General features: G+C 41.6%; 1 protein-coding gene across 2 annotated transcripts in view; it reads left to right on the top strand.

The window, feature by feature from the left end:
• zswim8 (zinc finger, SWIM-type containing 8) overlaps positions 1-22,778 on the top strand; it is a 176,582-nt gene that overhangs the window by 17,493 nt on the left and 136,311 nt on the right. For both annotated transcript variants that reach the window (XM_073025635.1, XM_073025636.1), the window contains exon 3: positions 15,050-15,203. In XM_073025635.1, coding sequence (XP_072881736.1) covers positions 15,050-15,203 — 154 coding nt within the window. The remainder of the gene's footprint in view (positions 1-15,049; positions 15,204-22,778) is intronic.

The raw sequence follows: 22,778 nt of genomic DNA, 5'->3' as shown, positions 1-22,778 counted from the left end.
AGCCCATGATGTTGTGCTGCTCTTTTAACCTACTCTGAGACTTCAGTCTAACAGTTCCTCCTCCCTAAATGCAGCATCTCCAAAATCCAATTCTTTGCTGGTATCTTCAGCTTGCTAAAAAAAAATATACTTGCCCTTCTGAATGTATTGACTATGATTGTATATTTTTCCACACTTCCCTTTGTATGAATTTTTAATTCTGAATAAAGCCTGTTTTTGTAATGCAAAAAGACCCTCACTAATCTAATATGCAATGTTTTATTGACCCGAATGCTGTTGCTTTTGGCAGATTTGAATGCTGCCTTGACCACATTGTGTTCGGGTCTTATCTGTGATTTTTAGTCTCATTTATCACACTGAGGTTTTGAAACTTCAGTTGTGCAAAGTTCTGTGCTCCTGGAACATTATTTCCCATCTGTTTTCCATTACCAGAGACTCCTTGACACAAAGTTTAGGTAAATGCCGTTATTTATTGTTCCATAAATTTGAGCCAGTATGGCCCCAACTGACTTTTATTGTGATTTGTACTAAGAGCCATTTACACATTATGGCAATACCCTATAATTGCTTGTACTCTTGATTATATAATGCAAGTCCTTGTGTTCAGAATATTCAGAAGCCTTGGACCCAGCTACAGGGCCTCCCAAAATCAGCAAGGCATACCTTTTCCTCCAATTGTGGTGTCTCACAGAGACACGGATGTTTTGTTCCATTGTTGGTAGCCACACTTTCACCTTAAAATCCCATAAGACATGGGAGCAGAATCAGGCCTTTCGGCCCATTGAGTCAAGTCCAGTTACTTTTATTGTCATTTCGACCATGACTGCTGTTACAGTACACAGTGAAAATGAGACAATGTTTTTCAGGACCATGGTGTTACATGACACAGTACAAAAGCTAGACTGAACTGCGTTTAAAAAAAAAAACAAAAAAAAACAACAAGCAAAAACAAAAAACAAACAACACAGAAAAAACTACACTAGACTACAGACCTACACAGGACTGCATAAAGTGCACAAAAACAGTGCAGGCATTTACAATAAATAATAAACAGGACAGTAGGGCAAGGTGTCAGTCCAGGCTTCAGGTATTGAGGAGTCTGATAGCTTGGGGGAAGAAACTGTTACATAGTCTGGTCGTGAGAGCCCGAATGCTTCGGAGCCATTTCCTAGACGGCAAGAGGGAGAAGGGATTGTATGAGGCGTGCACGGGGTCCTTCATAATGCTGTTTTCTTTGCAGATGTAGCGTATAGTGTAAATGTCCGTGATGGCGGGAAGAGAGACCCCGATGATCATCTCAGCTGACCTCACTATCCGCTGCAGGGTCTTGTGATCCGAGATGGTGCTATTTTCAAACCAGGCAGTGATGCAGCTGCTCAGGATGCTCTCAATACAACCCCTGTAGAATGTGATGGGGATGGGGGGTGGGAGATGGACTTTCCTCAGCTTCAGAGAAGGTAGAGACACTGCTGGGCTTTCTTTGCTATGGAGTTGGTGTTGAGGGACCAGGTGAGATTCTCCGTCAGGTGAACACCAAGAAATTTGGTGCTCTTTACGATCTCTACCGAAGAGCCGTAAATGTTCAGCGGGGAGTGGTCGCTCCGTGCCCTCTTGAAGTCAACAACCATCTCTTTTGTTCTCTTCACATTAAGAGACAGGTTGTTGGCTCTGCACCAGTCCGTTAGCCGCTGCACCTCCTCTCTGTAAGCTGACTCGTCGTTCTTGCTGATGAGACCCACCATGGTGGTGTCATTGGTGAACTTGATGATGTGGTTCGAGCTGTGTGTTGCAGCACAATCGTGGGTCAGCAGAGTGAACAGCAGTGGACTGAGCACACAGCCCTGGGGAGCCCCCGTGCTCAGTGTGATGCTGTTGGAGATGCTGCTCCTGATCCGGACTGACTGAGGTCTCCAGTTACAGAGGGAGGTGTTCAGGCCCAGTCGGCTCAGCTTTCCAATCAGTTTCTGAGGGATGATTGTGTTGAATGCTGAACTAAAGTCTATGAACAGCATCCGAATGTACGTGTCTTTTTTGTCCAGGTGGGTTAGGGCCAGGTGGAGGGTGGTGGCAATGGCGTCATCTGTTGAGTGGTTGGGACGGTACGCAAACTGCAGGGGGTCCAGTGAGGTGGGGCAGCAGGGTCTTGATATGCCTCATGACGAGCCTCTTGAAACACTTCATGATGATGGATGTGAGTGCAACCGGATGGTAGTCATTTAGGCAGGACACTGAAAATTTCTTCGGCACGGGGACGATGGTGGCGGCCTTGAAGCACGTTGGAATGGTGGTGCTGCTCAGGGAGATGTTGAAGATGTCAGTGAGAACATCTGCTAGCTGGTCTGCACATCTTCTGAGCACTGAGAGTCTGGTCTGCCATTCTGTTATGGCTGATCCCGGATCCCACTCAATCCCATACACCTGCTGTCTCACCATATCCTTTGATGCCTTGACTAATCAGGAAACTATCAACTTCCACTTTGAATATACCCGGGACCTTGGCCTGCTGAGCGTTCCACAGATTCACTACTCTCTGGCTAAAAAAAATTCCTCCTTACTTCTGTTTTAAAAGATTGCCTCTCCGCATCCACCCTAAATTGTCCTTTCAGCATTCAGTAGGTTTCAATGAGATCCCCCCCAAATTCTTCTAAATTCCAATGAGTACAGGCCCAATGCTGGCAAATGCTCCTCATATGTTAACCCCTTCATTCCTGGGATCATCCTTGTGAACCTCCTCTGGACTCTCTCCAATGTCAGCACATCACTTCTGAGATACGGGGCCCAACACCGTAGACAATACTCCAAGTGCGGCCTGAATAGTATTAACCCCTTGCCTTTATACTCTATCCCCCTTGAAATGAATGCCAACATTGCATTTGCCGCTTTTGCTGCAGACTCATCCTGTAGGTTAAGCTTCTGGGAGTCTTGCATGAGGACTCCTACATCCCTCTGTACCTCCGATATTTGAACCTTCTCCCCATTTAGATAGTCCACACTAATCCTTTTACTAAAGTGCATTATCATACATTTCTCAACACTGTATTCCATCTGCCACTTTTTTGCCTATTCTTCCAATTTGTTCCAATTCTTCCAATTCAGCACATGGTATTGGGGGTATAGTATGGATGTGGATAGAGAATTGGTTTGCAGACAGGAAGCAAAGAGTGGAAGTATACGGGACCTTTTCAGAATGGCAGGCAGTGACTAGTGGGGTACCGCAAGGCTCAGTGCTGGGACCCCAGTTGTTTACAATATATATTAATGATTTAGACGAGGGAATTAAATGCAGCATCTCCAAGTTTGCGGATGACACGAAGCTGGGCGGCGGTGTTAGCTGTGAGGAGGATGCTAAGAGGATGCTGGGTGACTTGGATAGGTTAGGTGAGTGGGCAAATTCATGGCAGATGCAATTTAATGTGGATAAATGTGAGATTATCACTTTGGTTGCAAGAACAGGAAGACAGATTATTAACTGAATGGTGGCCGATTAGGAAAAGGGGAGGTGCAACAAGACCTGGGTGTCATTGTACACCAGTCATTGAAGGTGGGCATGCAAGTAAAAAGGCAAATGGTATGTTGGCATTCATAGCAAAAGGATTTGAGTACAGGAGCAGGGAGGTTCTACTGCAGTTGTACAAGGCCTTGGTGAGACCGCACCTAGAGTATTGTGTGCAGTTTTGGTCCCCTAATCTGAGGAAAGACATTCTTGCCATAGAGGGAGTACAAAGAAGGTTCACCAGATTGATTCCTGGGATGGCAGGACTTTCATATGAAGAAAGACTGGATTGACTAGGCTTATACTCACTGGAATTTAGAAGATTGAGGGGGGATCTTATTGAAACGTATAAAATTCTAAAGGGATTGGACAGGCTAGATGCAGGAAGGTTGTTTCCGATGTTGGGGAAGTCCAGAACGAGGGGTCACAGTTTAAGAATAAAGGGGAAGCCTTTTAGGACCGAGATGAAGAAAAACTTCTTCACACAGAGAGTGGTGAATCTGTGTAATTCTCTTCCACAGTAAACAGTTGAGGCCAGTTCATTGGCTATATTTAAGAGGAAGTTAGATATGGCCCTTGTGGCTAAAGGGATCAGGGGGTATGGAGAGAAAGCAGGTACAGGGTTTTGAGTTGGATGATCAGCCATGATCATACTGAATGGTGGCGCAGGCTCGAAGGGCCGAATGGCCTACTCCTGCACCTATTTTCTATGTTTCTATGTTTAAGTTCTGCTGCAATTGCATTTCTTCCTCAGCACCACCAACCCCTCCACCTCTCTTTGCATCAACTGTAAACTTTGCCACAAAACCATTAATTCCATTATCTAAATCATTGACAAACAATGTGAAAAATATCAATAATCCTGAGGAACACCACTGAGCAGCCAATCAGAAACGGCCCCTTTTATTCCCACTCACTGCTTCCTGCCTGTGAGCAGTTCCACTATCCATACCAGTACCTTCCTGTAACACCACAGGATTTTATCATGTTAAGCAGCCTCATGTGTGGCACCTTATCAAATGCCTTCTGAAAATCCAAGTAAATGACATCCACTGCCTCTCCTTTGTCTACCCTGTTTGTTACTTCCTCGAAGAACTCTAATAAATATGTCAGGCCAGCTTTCCCTTAACAGAAACTATGGTGACTTTGACTTATTTTGTCATTAGTCTCCAAGTACCTCAAAACTCATCCTTGATAATAGATTCCAACACTTTCCCAACCACTGAGTTTAGGCTAACTGGCCTATAATTTCCTTTCTTTTGCCTTCCTCCCTTCTTAAAGAGTGTAGTGACATTTGCAATCTTCCAGTCTTCTAGAACCATGTCAGAATCAGGTGATTCTTGAAAGATCATGACCAATGCATCCGTTATCTCTTCAGCAACTCTCAGGACTCTGGGATCTGGGTAGTGGGGATTTCTGTTGATGGAAGCTGCTTTCTATGGCAGCGTTTGGTGTACATGTGCTCAGTGGTGGGGAGGGCTTTACGTGTGACGTACTGAGTCGAATTCACTACTTTTTGTAGGATTTTCCATTCAAAGGCATTGGTGTTCCCGTACCAGGCTGTGATGCAGCCAGTCACAACATGCTCCATCTGTAGAAGTTTGTCAGAATAGATGTTTAATTTGAAATATCTATCAAGTTTTTCATCTTCCAGAGAAGACAATTCAAGTTCATCGAACCTTTCCTAGCTGATGCCCTCTAATCGAGTTAGCAAACTTTTCTATGCCCCCTGTGAAGTTTCCACGTCCTCCTTGTAATGTGGTGACCAGAACTGTATACAGTGCTCCAAGGGTGGGCTAAGCACTTGCATGTTATACAGCAATATGAGTTGTTTCTTTAGAGCAGGGGCTCCCAACTTGGGGTCCACCAATCCCTTGATTAATGGTAAGGCTGACAGGCATTAAAAAAAGGTTGGGAACCCCTGAATTAGAGAGTCAACACGGTAACAGGCCATTCTGTCCCAACGAGCCCATCCAGGTGCCCCCATGTGGCCAATTAACCTCCTCACCCCATACTTCTTTGGAATGTGGGAGAAATCCCAAGGTACAAAGTTGCTGTTTTTCTTGTAGTTTAATTTTCCTCTGCTTGCTCATAATTTTATGTAATCAACTGAGTAATTGTTCAGTGAGTTGTCAGTAATTGTAGTACATGTGATGCTGCAATTTGTTAGAAGTTTCTGTAACACCACAGCCTGTCTTCTCAGAGCTTTCCTCTTGTCACTGGAATGTGCTTTAACTCTAGAGAGCAAGATTTTAGTATTAGACCATCACGGCAACCTTGTTCATTTTCAAATTCAAGTTTATTGTCACCTCACTCTACGACCAAACGAAGCGACATTTCCTTTGGACCATGGAGCACCCACAAAACTATCTCTCACAGCACATAAAACCAAAATATTGCCATCAATACATTCATAAACTGTAATTCAAAATGCATGTGGTGTGCAGCACGTGTAAACAGTTAACAGTACAGTTCTTTTCTCTGCTTTCTCTCTCACTGTAGTGTGACTTTGTTACTGGTGTTTTTAATTGTTATGAACACCTAATAAAGTGGCTATAAATAACTACAAGATTTGCATCTTATACCTCACTTTCGAAGAACTGAGTCACTATCACTAGATCAAACAATCATTTCCTGACCCTGTATTGTGTGTGTGCAGTTCTGGTTCCTTCATTACAGGAAAGATGCCTTTCTAAAGTCCGTTGCAGAGTCCAGACATCTTCATTAGTTTAGTATCATTGAGAAACCCACACCCATCTCCTTTCCCTAGGGCCAAGAACTGATCCTTGGGGCTATGCTCCAGTTACCTCCATCCATTTATTACAACTGTTTTCTATGCAGTATGGCCACTTCCCTGTCACAATTTCCAAAAACAATACGAGTCCTTATTTTATGTGAGACCTACAGCACCATACAGGCTCTTCGGCCCACAAAGCTGTGCTGAACATGTTCTTACCTTAGAAATTACCTAGGGTTACCCATAGCCCTCTTCTTCAGAGGTCCATGTACCTATCCAGGAGTCTCTTCAAAGACCCCATTGTATCCGCCTTCACGACTGTCACCGGCTGGCAGCCCATTGCACATACTTACCCCTGACATCTCCTCTGTAATATGGTTTTCCAAAAACTTTAGAAAATTTTTATCAGATAACAATGATAAGTTAAAACGCCAACTTCTGTTTTGTACAGAGTAAACAGGTAATCTTAAAGCATGATCAGACAAAGCAATCTCCTTATAATCACAGGATCGTACCAGTGGAAGCCAGTTTCTATCTATAAAAAAAAAATCAATCCGAGAGTACATATGATGAACCTGAGAGAAATATGAATATTCCTTGGGGGTGTAAAAAACGCCACACGTCAAGAATACCACATTGAGATAAAAAATATTTAAAAAGTAAGACTGATTTATTAGTGACGGGGTTTTACTTGAAGAGCGGTCTAATATAGGGTCAAGCCAAAAATTAAAATCTCCACCCATCACTAAGGAATACCGATTCAAATCAGGCAGAAAAGAGAAAAGACATTCAAAGAACAAGGAGTCATCTGTATTTGGAGCGTATTCATTCGCAAATACGATTAGTTTATTCCCAAGACTACCCGAAACAATAACAAAGCGCCCATTTGTATCAGAAATTACATTATGTTGAATAAAGGATAAATTCTGATCAAACAGGATAGAGATGCCTCTCGATCTAGATTGAGAGGGTGAGTGAAAATGTATACCCTTCCATCCTTTGAATGTGAAATATCATCTTTATGAATATAGGTTTCTTGGAGAAAGATTATATGAGTTTTAAGTTTCCGGATACAAGAGAAAATCTTATTTTGTTTAACAGGGTTATTTAGACCTTTCACATTAAAACTGAGTATATTAATAAAAGAATCCATCAAGTATCCCTTAGTAATGTATAAAAGGTAATCACAGACATGTAGATAGTGAATAAGTAAAACAGTAAAAACATCCAATCAGCTTTATAGAAGAACCCATTTCCCCCCTCCCTCCCCCCAACGAGAGAAATCAGCCAAAGGAGGCAGAAGGCTAATTCTAACGTTCCCAACCCAAAACTCCGGTGGCTCCAGAAAATACATATGTATAGCTGCGCTGAATAAACGATTGTAAATATATATATACAAAAAAAAAATCAAAGTAAATAAGTTTGCTAATTACGATAAAAAAAAACCATGGGAAAATATAAATATTAGTCTCGGTAAAAAAGGAAAGACAGATAAGGAAAATCAAATATGGGAAATCAATAAGTAAAACAACATATACTCGCGGGTGCAAAAAAAGAGTAAAGAAACAAATACTTTTTTCTTTAAAGAAAATTTTAAAGGAGATACTGCTGGTAATATAGTCTGGAATACTTTTAAAGCATGTATTCGTGGAGAAATTATCTTTTACTCTACCTATATAAAGAAAAAAGCTGACAAAGAAAGGTATGACCTAGCAGCGATATTAAAAGATTTTGATCGAAAGTATGCCCTATCTCTAGATCCAAGTATATATAATAAGCGTATTGAAATCCAATCCAAGTATAATCTTCTGCTGACTTACCCAATTGAACGACAGCTGTTGAGAGATAAGACTCAATTTTACATTCACGGGGATAGAGCTGGTAGTTTATTAGCCAATCACTTAAAACCTTTTACAGTTAATCGTCAAATCACAGAAATTTTTAAAGATAATGGGACTAAGACATCCGACCATTCTGAAATTAACAATGTATTTAAAGACTTTTACCTTAAGTTGTATCAGTCTGACTCCTCTTCAGATGATACCTATATGAATGCTTTTTTCAGTAATATCAACATTCCTACATTGTCTGCTGATAGCCTAACACAGTTAGATCAGCCTATTTCCAATGAAGAAGTGGCTGAGGCTATATGTGCTTTACATTCTGGTAAGACCCCAGGACCTGATGGCTTTCCTGGGGAGTTTTATAAAACTTTCACTATGTTACTTACACCTTATTTATCCTCTGTTTTATCAGAGTCCTTTAAATCAGGTAAACTCCCTCAATCTTTTTATGAAGCTTTTATTTCTCTTATTATAAAAAAATAAAAATCCAGCTGAATGTTCTTCATACAGACCGATTTCTTTATTAAATGTTGATGGAAAAATTTTAGCCAAAATCTTAGCTCGAAGACTTGGAAATATTCTACCATCTATTATATCACACGACCAGACAGGATTTATTAAAAATCGTTACTCACATTTTAATATATGTCGGTTATTGAATGTGATATATTCACCATCCAAAAAAAATCAGAGTGTATATTATCCTTAGATGCAGAAAAAGCCTTTGATAGGATTGAGTGGAATTATCTTTTTAAGACCTTAGAAAAGTTTAATTTTGGGCCTAATTTTATTCGTTGGGTTAAATTAATCTAACTACTTAATGAGCGGTCTCCTACCGCTCAGGTTACTACTAACTCCCAAATTTCTAAGCCCTTTAAATTACAGCGGGGAACTAGACAAGGATGTCCTCTTAGTCCTTTACTTTTTGCTTTAGCTATAGAACCCTTAGCAATAGCACTCCGAGAAGCTAAGGACATTTCTGGTATACTAAGGGAAGGTATGTCTCATAAAATTTCATTATACGCTAATGATATTTTACTTTTTTATCTCTAACAGTGAAACTTCTTTACCTTTGGTTCTTTCTTTAATCTCCCAGTTTAGTTCTTTTACAGGATATAAGCTGAACCTACATAAAAGTGAGCTATTTCCTTTAAATGACCTAATGTCATCAAATGCCAAATCTCCATTCAAAGTTGTTACAAGTCAATTTACATATTTAGGTGTAACAATTACTAAAAACTTCAAGAATTTATTCAAAGAAAACTTAAACCCCGTATTGAATTATGTGAAAAAGACGCTTTCTAAATGGTCCCCTCTTTCTTTATCCCTAATTGGGCGAATTAATTCGATTAAAATGAAGATTCTTCCTAAATTTTTATATCTTTTTCAGGCCTTACCTATTTTAATTCCTAAGACGTACTTTGATTCTTTAGATTCAATTTTAACCACTTATATTTGGAATAATAAACAAGCTCGTTTAAGTAAAGTTTACTTACAAAGAAATAAAGAGATGGGTGGACTAGCCCTACCCAATTTTAGGTTTTACTATTGGGCTGCCAATATAAGGAATATTACTTTCTGGTCCTATTATATTTATGGTAAAGATTGCCCATCGTGGGTCTCCTTAGAAGTTAATTCTGTAAATAAATAAATACCTCTATTGTCTCTCTTCTTGGATCATACTCTTTTTCAGCAAATAAGACAACAGATAACATAATTGTTAAGCAAACTTTAAGGATCTGGTCTCAATTTAGAAAATTTTTTGGTTTAGCGAATTTTTCATTATCATCTCCCATTCTCCTTAATTATTTTTTTATCCCTTCCATGACTGATAAAGTCTTTAAAGATTGGGATGAATTAGGTATTATGTGTTTTTGGGACCTGTTTTATCTCAGGATCTCTTGCTTCATTTGACCAATTGTCAAATAAATTTGCACTCCCAAAATCACATTTTTACAGATACCTTCAAATTAGAGATTTTCTACGTTTCCAATTAGCTACTTTTCCTATAGGTCCTGATAAAAATTTACTGGACGATCTTTTAAATTTAAAACCTTTTGTTAATGGTTCTATTACCGGTATCTATAACTTGTTGATTGATTCTAGACAAGACTTTTTAGATAAAATAAAAAAAGCTTGGGAGGATGACCTAAATTGTCAGATTTCTGATGATAGATGGAATAAAATTCTTAAATGGGTTAATAAATCATCTTTCTGTGCTCGTCAATCTCTACAATTTAAAGTGGTTCATAGAGCTTACATTTCTAAACAGAAGCTGTCCAGTTTTTACCCGAATGTTTCTCCACTTTGTAATAAATGCAACTCTGCTGATGCCTCTTTAATTCATATGTTTTGGTTTTGCCCTACAATTGAAAAGTTTTGGCGGGAAGTATTTCATACCTTCTCTCAACTTTTTAGGGTCCAATTTGACCCAAATCCCCTTACTGCCTTGTTTGGTATTATTGCAAATGAAGCTATAACTTTAAATACTCCTAACCTACAGGTTTTAGTTTTTACCTCTCTTTTAGCAAGAAGAGCAATCTTGCTTAAATGGAAGGAGTCTACCCCTCCTACACATCTTCAATGGCTACGTGATATAATGTTGTATTTAAATTTAGAAAAGATCCGCTGATCAGTCTTAAATTCGAAACAATCTTTTTATGATATCTAGGGACCTTTCCTAAATTACTTTTCCAATTTATAAAGTTTAACAGTGCACAGAATTTTATGTATATTTTTATCTTAAGTGAATATTTTTTTTTTCTAATTATCCATTGTCATCCATCAGCTTTTTTCTTTGGTAGTTGGTAGGGGGTTGACTTTTTTAATATAATAAAAAAAATTCTTTTATGATGTATGACCTATCTTTAAATTTTTGATTACAGAGTGGTATACCTTTATGTGTTATGCTATAACATTTTGATAAATTTTATTACAATATATGAATGTACACAAGTTATGTTGAGATGTATCTATGTGTTGGACTCTGTAAATCTTTTCTTCTGAATAAAAATATTGTAAAAAGAAAAAGACACCTCCTCTGTACCTGCATTTCCTGTAGGACTCACCTTGTGTTCACACACCCCTGTGCCTCACATCACTTACAACTAATCTAATGTGTATGTACTTGTATTTATTGTTTATTATCTTTATCTTGTGTTTTTTTGTGCCGCATTGGATCTGGAGTGACAATTATTTCATTCTCCTTTACACTTGGGTACTGGAAATGACATTAAACAGCCTTGAATCGTGAGAAGACCTTTAGCAAATTTTGTCACACAGGATGACCATTTTCCTCCTATGTTCCAAAGACATATGAGTTGGTGTTGGTGGAAGTGTGGTGACACTTGCGGGCTGCCCCAGCACAATCCTGGATGGAAAGACGCATTTCACAGTGTGTTTTAATGTGCATGTAACAAATAAGGCTAATCTTTAATATTTAAAACCATGCTGGCTTGGTTTGAATGCCAGGAGATATTTTTGTCATGTTAAAGGCATTATATTCTTGTTACTACTTTATGTTTGCTAGTTGACTTTATGATGTTCTGGTAAGTTTCAGCACGTATATCCACACATTTATCGTGAACCATCAAACACTGATTAATATAGTCATTTTATGTAATATTACAGTGTGCTCCTGATTAAATCAGTGCTTTTTTTTTTACAATAAACTGTTGCACACTATTTTGGATTAAACCATGTAAGCAGGAAGAAATTAGAGCAAAGAATTGGAAATGTAACATCACGTAGGTGTTTGGTAAGGGTGGTACTGTTGACACGGGTGGTACTGTTGACACAGGTGGAGTGGTTGGTACAGGTGGAACTGTAAGCTCTGCAGAGTGGTCGGCACAGGCAGAACTGTCGGCTCTATGGAGTGGTTGGTACAAATGGAGCTGTCAGCTCTACGGAGCGGTCAGCATGGGCACAGGCGGAAACGTCGGCTGTGCGGAGTGGTCGGTACAGGTGGAAACGGCTCTGCGGAGTGGTCGGTACAGGCGGTACCTTATATCTGTGTTAAACTTCATGAAGCAAGTAATGTACTTTATAAACTCATCAGCTGAAATGTTCTTTTCATAACATAGAAAATTTTAAGAATATTACTTGGTAATTTTTCCTCATCTCACTGCTAAATGGTCCTGCCTTCTCCTGTAATGGTGTCACCTCAATCCTGATTCCTCCAGTTAGTGATCACCTCTTGCTCCTTATCCTGTTAATCCCTCCCAGAGCTATGCAAGTGTTTTTCGTTCCAAATTCCTGGGATATTCTGCATATAGGGAAAACTGCTCTTCCCAGGAATCTGCTTGGATTAGAACATGGAACATGGCACATTACAGACCCTTTGGCCCACAATGTTGTGCTGACCATGTAACCTACTCTAGAAACTGCCTAGAATTACCTTACTGCATAGCCCTCTATTTTTCTAAGCTTTGTATACCCAAGAGCCTCTTGAAAGACCCTATTATGTTCACCTCTACCACTGTCACTGGCAGTGCATTCTATGCACCCACCATTCTTTGTATGGAAAAGTTTACCCCTGACATCCCCCTGTACCTACTTCCAAGCATCTTAAAACTATGCCCTTTCACATTAGTTATTTCAGCCCTGGGAACAAGCCTCTGTCTATCCGCACGATCAGTGCCCCTCATCGTCTTGTATGCTTCTATCAGGTCACCTCTCATCCTCCGTTGCTCCAAGGAGAAAAAGTGAAGTTCACTCAACCTATTCTCATAAGGCATGCTCCCCAATCCAGGCAACATCCTTGTAAATCTCCTCTTTCTATACTCTCTCTATAGTATCCACATCCTTCCTCTAGTGAGGTGACCAGAACTGAGCACAGTACTCCAAGTGGGGTCTAACTGAGGTCTTATATAGCTGTAACATTACCTCACGGCTCTTGAACTCAATCCCACGGTTGATGAATGCCAACACACCGTACACCTTCTTAACAACACTGTCAACCTGTGTAGCAGTTTTGAGTGTCTCATGGACGCAGACCCCAAGATCTCTGATTCTTAGTGTAGGGGCGGCAAATGTTATAAGGGGGACCAGTTTAGTATTGGTTATTGAGAGAAGGTGTTTTTGTATCTTTTGCTTGATGGACGGGTGTGCAGGAGAGAATTTCTAGGGCCGGTGAGGTCCTGGATTATATTGGCTTCTTTCCTGAGGCTGTGGGAAGTTTTGACAGAGTCCATGGGGGGCAGTTCGGTTTGTGTTCGGCTGAGATGTGTCCACAGATCTGTAGTTTCTTGCAGTCACATGCAGAGCAGTTTCCATACTAAGAATAGTATGTTGCAAACACCCTACTCACTAAAGACAAAGCCATTAGAGATAGTACCAGTCGAACGGCAGAGCAGCTGTCAGTTGTAGTGGGTAGAGGGGCGGTGCATTGCCGAAAACAGCACATCTTTCTCTTCGTGAACCTACCAGCTTGTACTCTTCTCCCTTTTACCCCCCCCCCACCCCCGTCCCCACCTTATTCTGGCTTCTGCCCTCTTCCTTTCCAGTTGGATGAAGGGTATCTGAATTTCTCCAGCGTTCTGTGTGCATTGCTCTGTAGAATCTCTGGTGTTTACTGTTTGTTCACCTCGATTGTACCAGGTTTCCAGAGAGGCCGAATAATTAATCCCATTTCTCTCCTCTTTCACTCCTTCGCTTATTTCCTCTCACACATGCCCCATAAACCTGATTCTTTCTTGCCATGAACTTGAACTAGCAGAGAGTTTGCAGAAGCCATTTAAGCGACTGTGCTGTTGTTAGGATGCAGGAGAGAATCCACAATCATACGGTCCTCGACTTGGACAACTTGGGAGATCAGGATTGAACCCAGTGCTTCTGGACATAAAGCATTACTTCAAAACTTCACTGGCAAGTTGTTCATTTCCTGTCCAAACTCAAGGCTCATTTGAAGTTTAGAACATAAAACAATACAGGCCTTTCAGCCCACAATGATGCACTGGGCTTCTAATCTACTCCAAGATCAATCTAACTTTTCCCTACTAATAGCTGTCTATTTTTCATTCATCCATGTGTATAACTAAGTTTCTTAAATGAGCTGAAAACATAGGAGCAGACTTGGGCCATTTGGCCAATTGAGTCTCAACCCCAATCTCCTGCTTTCTCCCCGTAACCTTTTTCCTTACTAATCAAGAACCTATCAACCTCCACTTTAAATATACCAATGACTTGGCCTCCACAGCCACTTGTGGCAATGAAGTCCACAGTTTCACCACCCCCGGCTGAAGAAATTTCTTATCTCCCTTATAAAGGGACGTCCTTGTATTCTGAAGCTATGTCCTCCGATCCTAGACATCCCTAACTGCTTCTATCAACAGCCCTAACAGTGTATTCCACATACCCACCACTTTATGCTATTTGAAGAAAACTGTCTCTGATAACCCCTCTATATTTTCCTCCAATCACCTTAAAATTATACCCTCTCGTATTAGCCATTTCTGCCCTGGGGGAAAAGTCTCTGGCTGTTCATTCACGTTGTACACCTCTAACAAGTCACCTCTCGCCCTCTTTCACGCCAAAGTGGAAATCCCTAGCTCACTCAACCTTTCCACGTAGGACATGAGCTCTAATCCAGGCAGCATCCTGGTAAATCTCCTCTGCTCTCTCTTTCTAAATCTTCCACATCCATCCGATAATGAGACAACCAGAACTGAACACAGTACTCCAAGTGTGGTCTAACCAGAGTTCTGTAGTGCTGCAACATTCTCATGGCTCTTGAACCCATTGCCCTGACTAATGCCAGCCAGTCACCGTACAGCTTCTTGATCACTCTATCAATTTGTGCAATAACTTTCAGGGATCTGTGAATGTGAACACCAGGATCCCTCTGTTCCTCCACACTGCTAAGAGTCCAGTCTTTAACCTTGTACTCTGCTTTCAAGTTCAACATTGTTGGCTGATAATGTTCATAGTGCTTAAGATGTCTTTATAATCCTAGTTCCAATCTCTTTATTTTCTTAGATGGCCAAGTTACCCCTTTGGTCGAACTGTCAGCCAAGCAAGTTGCCCTCCACATTCCCTTTGAAGTGGTTGAGAAGGTTTATCCACCGGTCCCCGAACAACTGCAGCTTCGCATTGCCTTCTGGAGCTTCCCTGAGAACGAGGAAGACATCAGGTAATAAACGGCAAACACACACCATCTGGTGAATGGTAAACACGTTATCTTTGGACCCGGAGCTTGTTTGGGCTCAGTGATCTTCAGACCCCCGTTCTGAAGACACAGGAACTGAGACATATCCCGCACATAATAAATAAATAAATAAACAGCAGAGAACTCTATTACTCATGTTCTGTGTTATTTATTTATTTTTCTTTTGTATTTGCAGAGTTTGTCTTTTACACATTGTTTGTCAGACTTTGTGCGTAGTTTCTCATTGGTTCTGTTGTATTTCACTGTTCTACTGTGAATGCCTACAAGAAAATGAATCTCGATAGTATGTGGTGTTGGTTGTTGACGCAAACAACACATTTCACTGTATGTTTTGATGCAAATGTAGCAAATAAAGCGAATCCTTTTTCCCCACTAGAAATTAGTCCAGAGAGATGGGCCTGAGATTTGGTCTGTGCCTTGGGCTGTGATTGGTGCATTAAGTGAGAAAGTGCCTTCAGGGTCTGGCTTTTTCTGCTTCTGCAATGTCCTTGCCTACGATTAGATTTATTTGTCACACGTACAGTACATTGAAACATCAAAATGTACTGGGCATCAAATCAACCCAGTGAGGACTGTGCTGTGTGCAAGTGTAGCCATGCTTGCAGCAGTACCATAGCACGCCCACACTCACTAACCCTAAAGGTACGCGTTTGGACTGTGGGAGGAAACCAGAGCACCCGGAGGAAACCCATGTGGTCATGGGGAGAATGTGTGGATTCCTTGGGGACAGCGGCAGGAACTCAACCTGGGCTGCAGACGCCGTAAAATGTTACGCTAACAGCTACAGCATGCTACCGTGACTCTAGCGATGTTGGCTTCTGGTTCTGCAGCCTGTGTGTGGAACCCTGTATCAGTTTTGGGGAAGTACTGCTCAGTTTGAGATGGCTTATTCAAGCCTGCAACTGATAGATGGTGAAAGGTCCCCTGTGAACATGTCGCAGAGCTGCAGGACAGTCGTACCTGGTTTTTGGCTAATACTACTCACCTAATCAATATTTCAAAGCAGATTATCTGATCATTATTACGTTATTGAGCATGGGGGGTGGGTTTGCTGCACGTAAGCTAGCTATTGTGTTACATAGAACAGTACTGTACGGTACAGGCCATTCGACCAACGATGCTCTGCCAACCTTTTAACCTACTTAGAGATCATCACCAAGGACCTCCACCACCTAGGCCATGCTCTCAACACCAATGTCCGAGAGTGGAAAAGCCTACAAAAAGTAGTGAATACAGCCCAGTTCATCACAATGTAGCCCTCTTACCAGGGCTCGTATGCAGACTTAGCTCGTTAGCTAACTCTGCTATCAGCCACATGACTCAGCAGTAGGAAGGTCATCTTTCATAAACATATACGTATGATTTGGGCTTCAACTAAACAGAGGCATCATGATGTTCGATTAAAGCAACCTTGATTTGAGCGAATGTTGTGTAAATGCTGCCCGTGCACGGTTATTGGTTGGCAAAGAACAAAAGATCGTACACCGCATAAAATTATAAAGAAAGTATATTTACAAATTTCAGCTTTATTAAACAGCTATTAAGAGACAGAAAAGAAAGATTTACAAAATAAAAGGGCCCATTACATTTAGACCAGTCTAAATGTACATGTGACCGTTGGAGCTTCTCTTCCAAAGGCTGAGTATAACCTTTGTGCATTGTACCAAATCCATGGTCTGTGTGAAAGCACCCGCCATGGTCCGAACTTCCCTCGAAGTTCATCTAAATTGAACTGGCTCTCCCTCCTTGGAGCCATTCATCTGCACAAACCACTTCTTGCAGCGATGCTCTCCTTCCCACAGAATTCTGCAGCATCTTCCCTTCTGTCCTGCTCTGCAGCTCCTGCCAAAAGACCCCAAGCCAGAACCCTGTGTCACAAATCTCTCTCCGCCCCACTTTCTCTAGAACCTTCTCCAGATCCCACCACCCTGATTGGCTAACACAACATACCTAAGTTGAACAGCAGGGCTTCTTATCTTTAGCCGAAACCAGAGCAATTTACCAGCAGGACATACTGCTTGTGCAGTAAACTGCTAAAGTGAAATACCTACAGCAGAGATGTAGAATTCTTAACCAGGGCATTACAACAGGAAAAGCCCTCCCCACCATTAAGCACATTCTCAAAGACTGATACCACAGGAAAGCATCATCCATCGCCGAGGACCCGCACCATCCAGGCCATGCTCTCTTCTCAGTGCTGCCTTTGGGAAGGAGATGCAGGAGCCTTGGGTCCCACACCACCAGGTTCAGGAGCAGTTATTACCCCTCAACCATCAGGCTCTTAAATCAGTGTGGATAACTTCACTCTCCTCAACACTGAACTGTTCCACAAACTATGAACTTGCCTTTCAAGCAGACTACAGCTCATGATCTTAGTGCAATTTATTTATTTATATGTTGCACAGTTTGTCTTTTGCATACTGTGCGTAGTTTTTCATTGATTCTGTGATACGCTCTACTGTGAATACCTGCATGCAGATGAATCTCAGGGTGATGTTTGACAGTTTGAACTTTGGTCAGCCTAATCCTTCCTACTCTCATAACCCTCATGCACTCAAGAGTTTCTTAAATGTCCCCAATGTATCTGCCTCTACTACCACCCTTGGCAGGTTGTTCCCTCCCCTCTCTGTGTGTTTTTTAAAAAAAATTAACCTACCTCTTACATTCTCCAATTTCCTTCATCACGGTGGTGATAAGGCTTCGAGAGCACTTTGGCTGTGGGGAGCTTTGTCACATTCTGAGAGGAATGTGAGAGACCTTTTCACTGACATGGAAGGCCCATTCTCACCTCCAAGCCGTTTAACACAGAGTGTGACTGAAGCGTCTGCCGCTGACAGATGTGGTCGGCATTACATCTCGTGGTTCCTACGTTGTCACTTGTCACAAGGTTTACCAGAATCTGTAAAAAAACCCCTGTGAGGCTTGGCATACATAAAAACTGAAAGCCAGCATTCAGTTTACACAGAACATATGCTTTCTGATAATTAAGGCGCGGTTGATGGTCGTTGACAGTAGGGATTTATTTCTGACAAACCCAAAAGTTATGAGCTCAGTGGCTTCTAAGTACCAGCTCCCTGGAAATCAGGATCATCTTCATGCTCACTTCTGACCTTTGCTCTTTGGCCTGGAGATTTGGGAAGGGCTTCTCTCAGCACTGTTTCCTGTTTCTGGAGTACATAAGGGGGAACAGATTAACCTAGTTCTTTCTAACCGAGTAACTGAGCCTCAACACTCATTTAACTTTCTATGGAGATTGGTACAACAGTCAGTCCTTGAATGGAAGAATCGTGTATATGTTGTTGAATTTCTAGAATGACTCTTGTATTTGCAAGATTTGTTGTCTTCTGCACACTGGTTGTTTAACTTTCTGTGCAGTTTTTCATTGATTCTATTGTGTTTCTTTGTATTTATTGTGAATGTCTCTCTGGTAAAACTGGCTTGTATACATTGACTGTATGCTCATAAAATGACACTAAGCACAGGAGCATCTGTACGGAAGGTGACTGATGGGAAACAATAAAGTAGTGATGGAGTTGGTGGGTGGGGGTGTTGATCAGCCTTACTGCTAGGGAAAGGAACTGGTGTGTTCTTGAGATGTAGAGGATTAACATGGGGTAGAGTGTCAGTTGGTGTAATTCCAGCTTCCATGGGTTAGTCTGCACCTATAGGCTGTGCTGAAGCATTGAACACAGATCTACAATTCAGGATTAGTTCCCACAGATCAGGTTTGCTGAAGGAAATGTTTAAAACAGGAATCTGCAGATGCTGGAAATCCAGACCAACACACAAAATGCTGGAGGAAGTCGTCAGGCAACATCAATGGACAGGAATAAACAATTGAAAACTTGGGCCAAGACCCTTGTCAGGATTGATGAAGGGTCTCAGCTTAAAATGTCAGTTGTTTACAATGTTAAAATTGTACAAGGCATTGGTAAGGCCAAATTCGGAATATTGTGTACAGTTCTGGTCACCGAATTATAGGAAAGATATCAATAAATTAGAGAGAGTGCAGAGACGATTTACTAGGATGTTACCTGGGTTTCAGCACTTAAGTTACAGAGAAAGGTTGAACAAGTTAGGTCTCTATTCATTGGAGCGTAGAAGGTTGAGGGGGGATTTGATCGAGGTATTTAAAATTTTGAGAGGGATAGATAGAGTTGACGTGAATAGGCTGTTTCCATTGAGAGTAGGGGAGATTCAAACGAGAGGATGTGATTTGAGAGTTAGGGGGCAAAAGTTTAAGGGAAACACGAGGGGGTATTTCTTTACTCAGAGAGTGATAGCTGTGTGGAATGAGCTTCCTGTAGAAGTAGTAGAGGCCAATTCAGTTGTGTCATTTAAGGTAAAATTGGATAGGTATATGGACAGGAAAGGAGTGGAGGGTTATGGGCTGAGTGCGGGTAGTTGGGACTAGGTGAGATTAAGAGTTCGGCACGGACTAGGAGGGCCGAGATGGCCTGTTTCCGTGCTGTGATTGTTATATGGTTATATATGGTTATCTCATTCCACAGGTGCTGTCCGACAGCAATTGCTGAGTTCCTCAGCGTTTTGCATTTGTGTTCTGACCTGCATTTCTCATGAATGTGAAGCTTTCTGTGACACTCCAGTGTTTAGTCAATAATTAATCTCATCAAAACAAACTGTCCTCTATCCCTGGGAAGTGGGTAAAGCTTGGCCATTGTCTGTATCCAAAAGGATGGTAGATACCACAACATAGGTACAGAGTAGGAAAGGAGACACAAGTAGCGGCTTTACCTGGGGATGGGAAGGGGCTTGTTTTGCTGCTGTTGTCTTGTTAATCAAAATCAGAATCCAGTTTTATATCGCTGGAATGTGTCGTGAAATTTGCTAACTTTACGGCAGCAGTACAATGAAATACATGATAGATAAATATAAAGAAAAAGTTGAATTACAGTAAGTACATATATCTATTAGCCTGATCTCAGCGGTTGGGAAGATGTTAGTCAATTGTTAAGAATGAGGTGATGGAGTACTTGGTGACACAGGACAAGATAGGACAAAGGCAGAACGGTTTCCTTCAGGAAAAATTCTGCCTGACGAACCTGTCGGAATTCTTTGAGGAGATTACAAGTAGGATAGATAAAGGGGATGCAGTGGATGTTGTACATTTGGACTTTCAGAAGGCCTTTGACAAGGCGCCACACATGAGGCTGCTTACCAAGTTAAGAGCCCATGGTATTACAGGAAGTTACTAACATGGTTAGAGCACTGGCTGATTGTAGGAGGCAGTGAGTGGGAATAACGGATCCTTTTCTGGCTGCCTGCCAGTGACTAGTGGTGTTCCGCAGGGGTCGGTGTTGAGACCACTTCTTTTTATGCTGTATATCACTGATTTAGATGATGGAATAGATGGCTTTGTTGCCAGGTTTTGCAGATGATATGAAGATTGGTGAAGGGGCGAGTAGCGTTGAGGAAACAGGATGCAGAAGGAATTAGACAGATTAGGAGAATGGGAAAGAAAGTGGCAAGTTAAATACGATGTTGGAAAATGCATGGTCATGCATTTTGGTAGTAGAAATAAATGTGTGGACTATTTTCTGAATGGGGAGAAAATCCAGGAAATCTGCATCTGAGATGCAGAGGGACTTGGGAGTCCTTGTGCAGAACACCCTGAATGTTAACTTACAGGTTGAGTCGGTAGTGAGGAAGGCAAATACCATGTTAGCATTCATTTCAAGAGGTCTAGAATACAAGAGCAGGGATGTGATGCTGAGGCTTTATAAGGCATTGGTGAGGCCTCACCTTGAGTATTGTGAACAGTTTTGGACCCCTCATCTTAGAAAAGATGTGCTGGCTTTGGAGAGGGTCCAGAGGAGGTTCACAAGGATAATTCCAGGAATGAAAGGGTTATCATACGAGGAACGTTTGATGACTCTGGGTCTGTACTTGCTGGAATTCAGAAGGATGAAGGGGGATCTCATTGAAACCTTTTGAATGTTGAAGGACTTAGACAGGCCTTCCACATCTATGGAAAGGATGTTTCCCGTGGTTGGAGAGTCTAGGACAAGAGGGCACAGCCTCAGGATAGAGGGGTGCCCTTTCAAAATAGAGATGTAGAGAAATTTCTTTAACTGAAGGGTGCTGAATTAGTGGAATTTGGTGCCACGTGCAGCTGTGGAGGCCAGGTCGTTGGGTGTACTTAAGGCAGAGATTGATAGGTTCTTGATTGGACATGGCATCAAAGGTTACAGGGAGAAGGCTGGGAACTGGGGTTGAGGAGGAAAAAAAGTATCAGCCATGATTGAATAGCAGAGCAGACTTGATGGGTCAAATGTCCTAATTCTGCTCCTGTCTTATGGTCTTATTAAATAGCTAAGTTAAAATAAGTACCGTAGTACGTAAAAAGCAGAAATAAAAAGTAGTGAGGCAGTGTTCAAGGGTTCAATGTCCATTTAGGAATCGGATGACAGAGGGTAAGAAGCGGTTCCTGAATCGCTTAGTGTGTGTCTCGGGCTTCTGTACCTCTTTCCCAATGATAACAGTGTGAAACAGGCATTACCTGTGTGGTGGGGATCCTTAATGATGGGCACCACCTTCCAAAGGCACTGCTCGTGAAGATGTCATAGAAACCACAGAGGCCGGTACCCATGATAGAGCTAATTTTACAAGCTTCTGCAACTTACTTCGATCTTGCGCAGTAACCTGCCACCACCATACCATAACATACGGTGACGCAGCCAGTCAGAATGCAGCTCCATCTGAAACTAGTGGCTGCTTTTGTTGTCTTGCAACCCATTGTGTACATGCTATGTTGACACCAGATTTGTGCATGTTATAAATAAATTTGAATCTGATATGGAAAGTGTCCTGTTGAAGGACTGTTTATTCCTCTCTGTAGGTACTGTCTGACTTGCTGAGTTCCTCCAGCACTTTGTGTGTTTCTCTTGAGTTTTAGATTAAGTGCAGCCAGGGCAACTGGGAGCTTGCAATTCATGTAATTAACTCAATCTACAATGTATTATCAAGAATGGTAACAATGAAATTGCAGAATCTTTAAAAAATAAAAATAGTCGGGTACTCTGTTCTTCCTGGATGAAGATCTGCCTTCCTTACCTAGTTTGATCCAGAGGTGACTCTGGATCCACCAACTAGACTGGTAGGGTTCTAAACCCCCTGCTACCACCCTACACACATGCACACCTTGTCTGAGTGCCCCCCCTTGCCCCCTCTACTCCCCAACTCAAAGACGTGCATTGATTACTTTTCATCTTTTATTGCTGCTGTTTCATTTCTTTATATGACTGCTTGTTTTATTGTAATAGTGACAGTGACACTAGTGACAGTGACTGTCTTAAAGAAACATGCACCTCACACTTTATGTCAATCAGTCACTCTTCAGGCCATGTCACTCAGGGATTTGTGCTGATGTTATTTTATGATGATGTGTGCTGTGTGTGACTGTATGTGCCATGTTTATACCTTTATTCCTTTTATTTAGTGACACAGCAGGGAGTCGGCCCTTCGAGCCCCATCGCCCCAGTAACCCCCGACAAACCCGGTTAACCTTAACCTAATTAC

The sequence above is a fragment of the Hemitrygon akajei genome, chromosome 21, assembly GCF_048418815.1.
Source record: "Hemitrygon akajei chromosome 21, sHemAka1.3, whole genome shotgun sequence".
NCBI lineage: Eukaryota > Metazoa > Chordata > Chondrichthyes > Myliobatiformes > Dasyatidae > Hemitrygon > Hemitrygon akajei.
The sequence above is the reverse complement of the archived record's forward strand: the minus strand, read 5'-3'. Positions and strand labels throughout refer to the sequence as shown.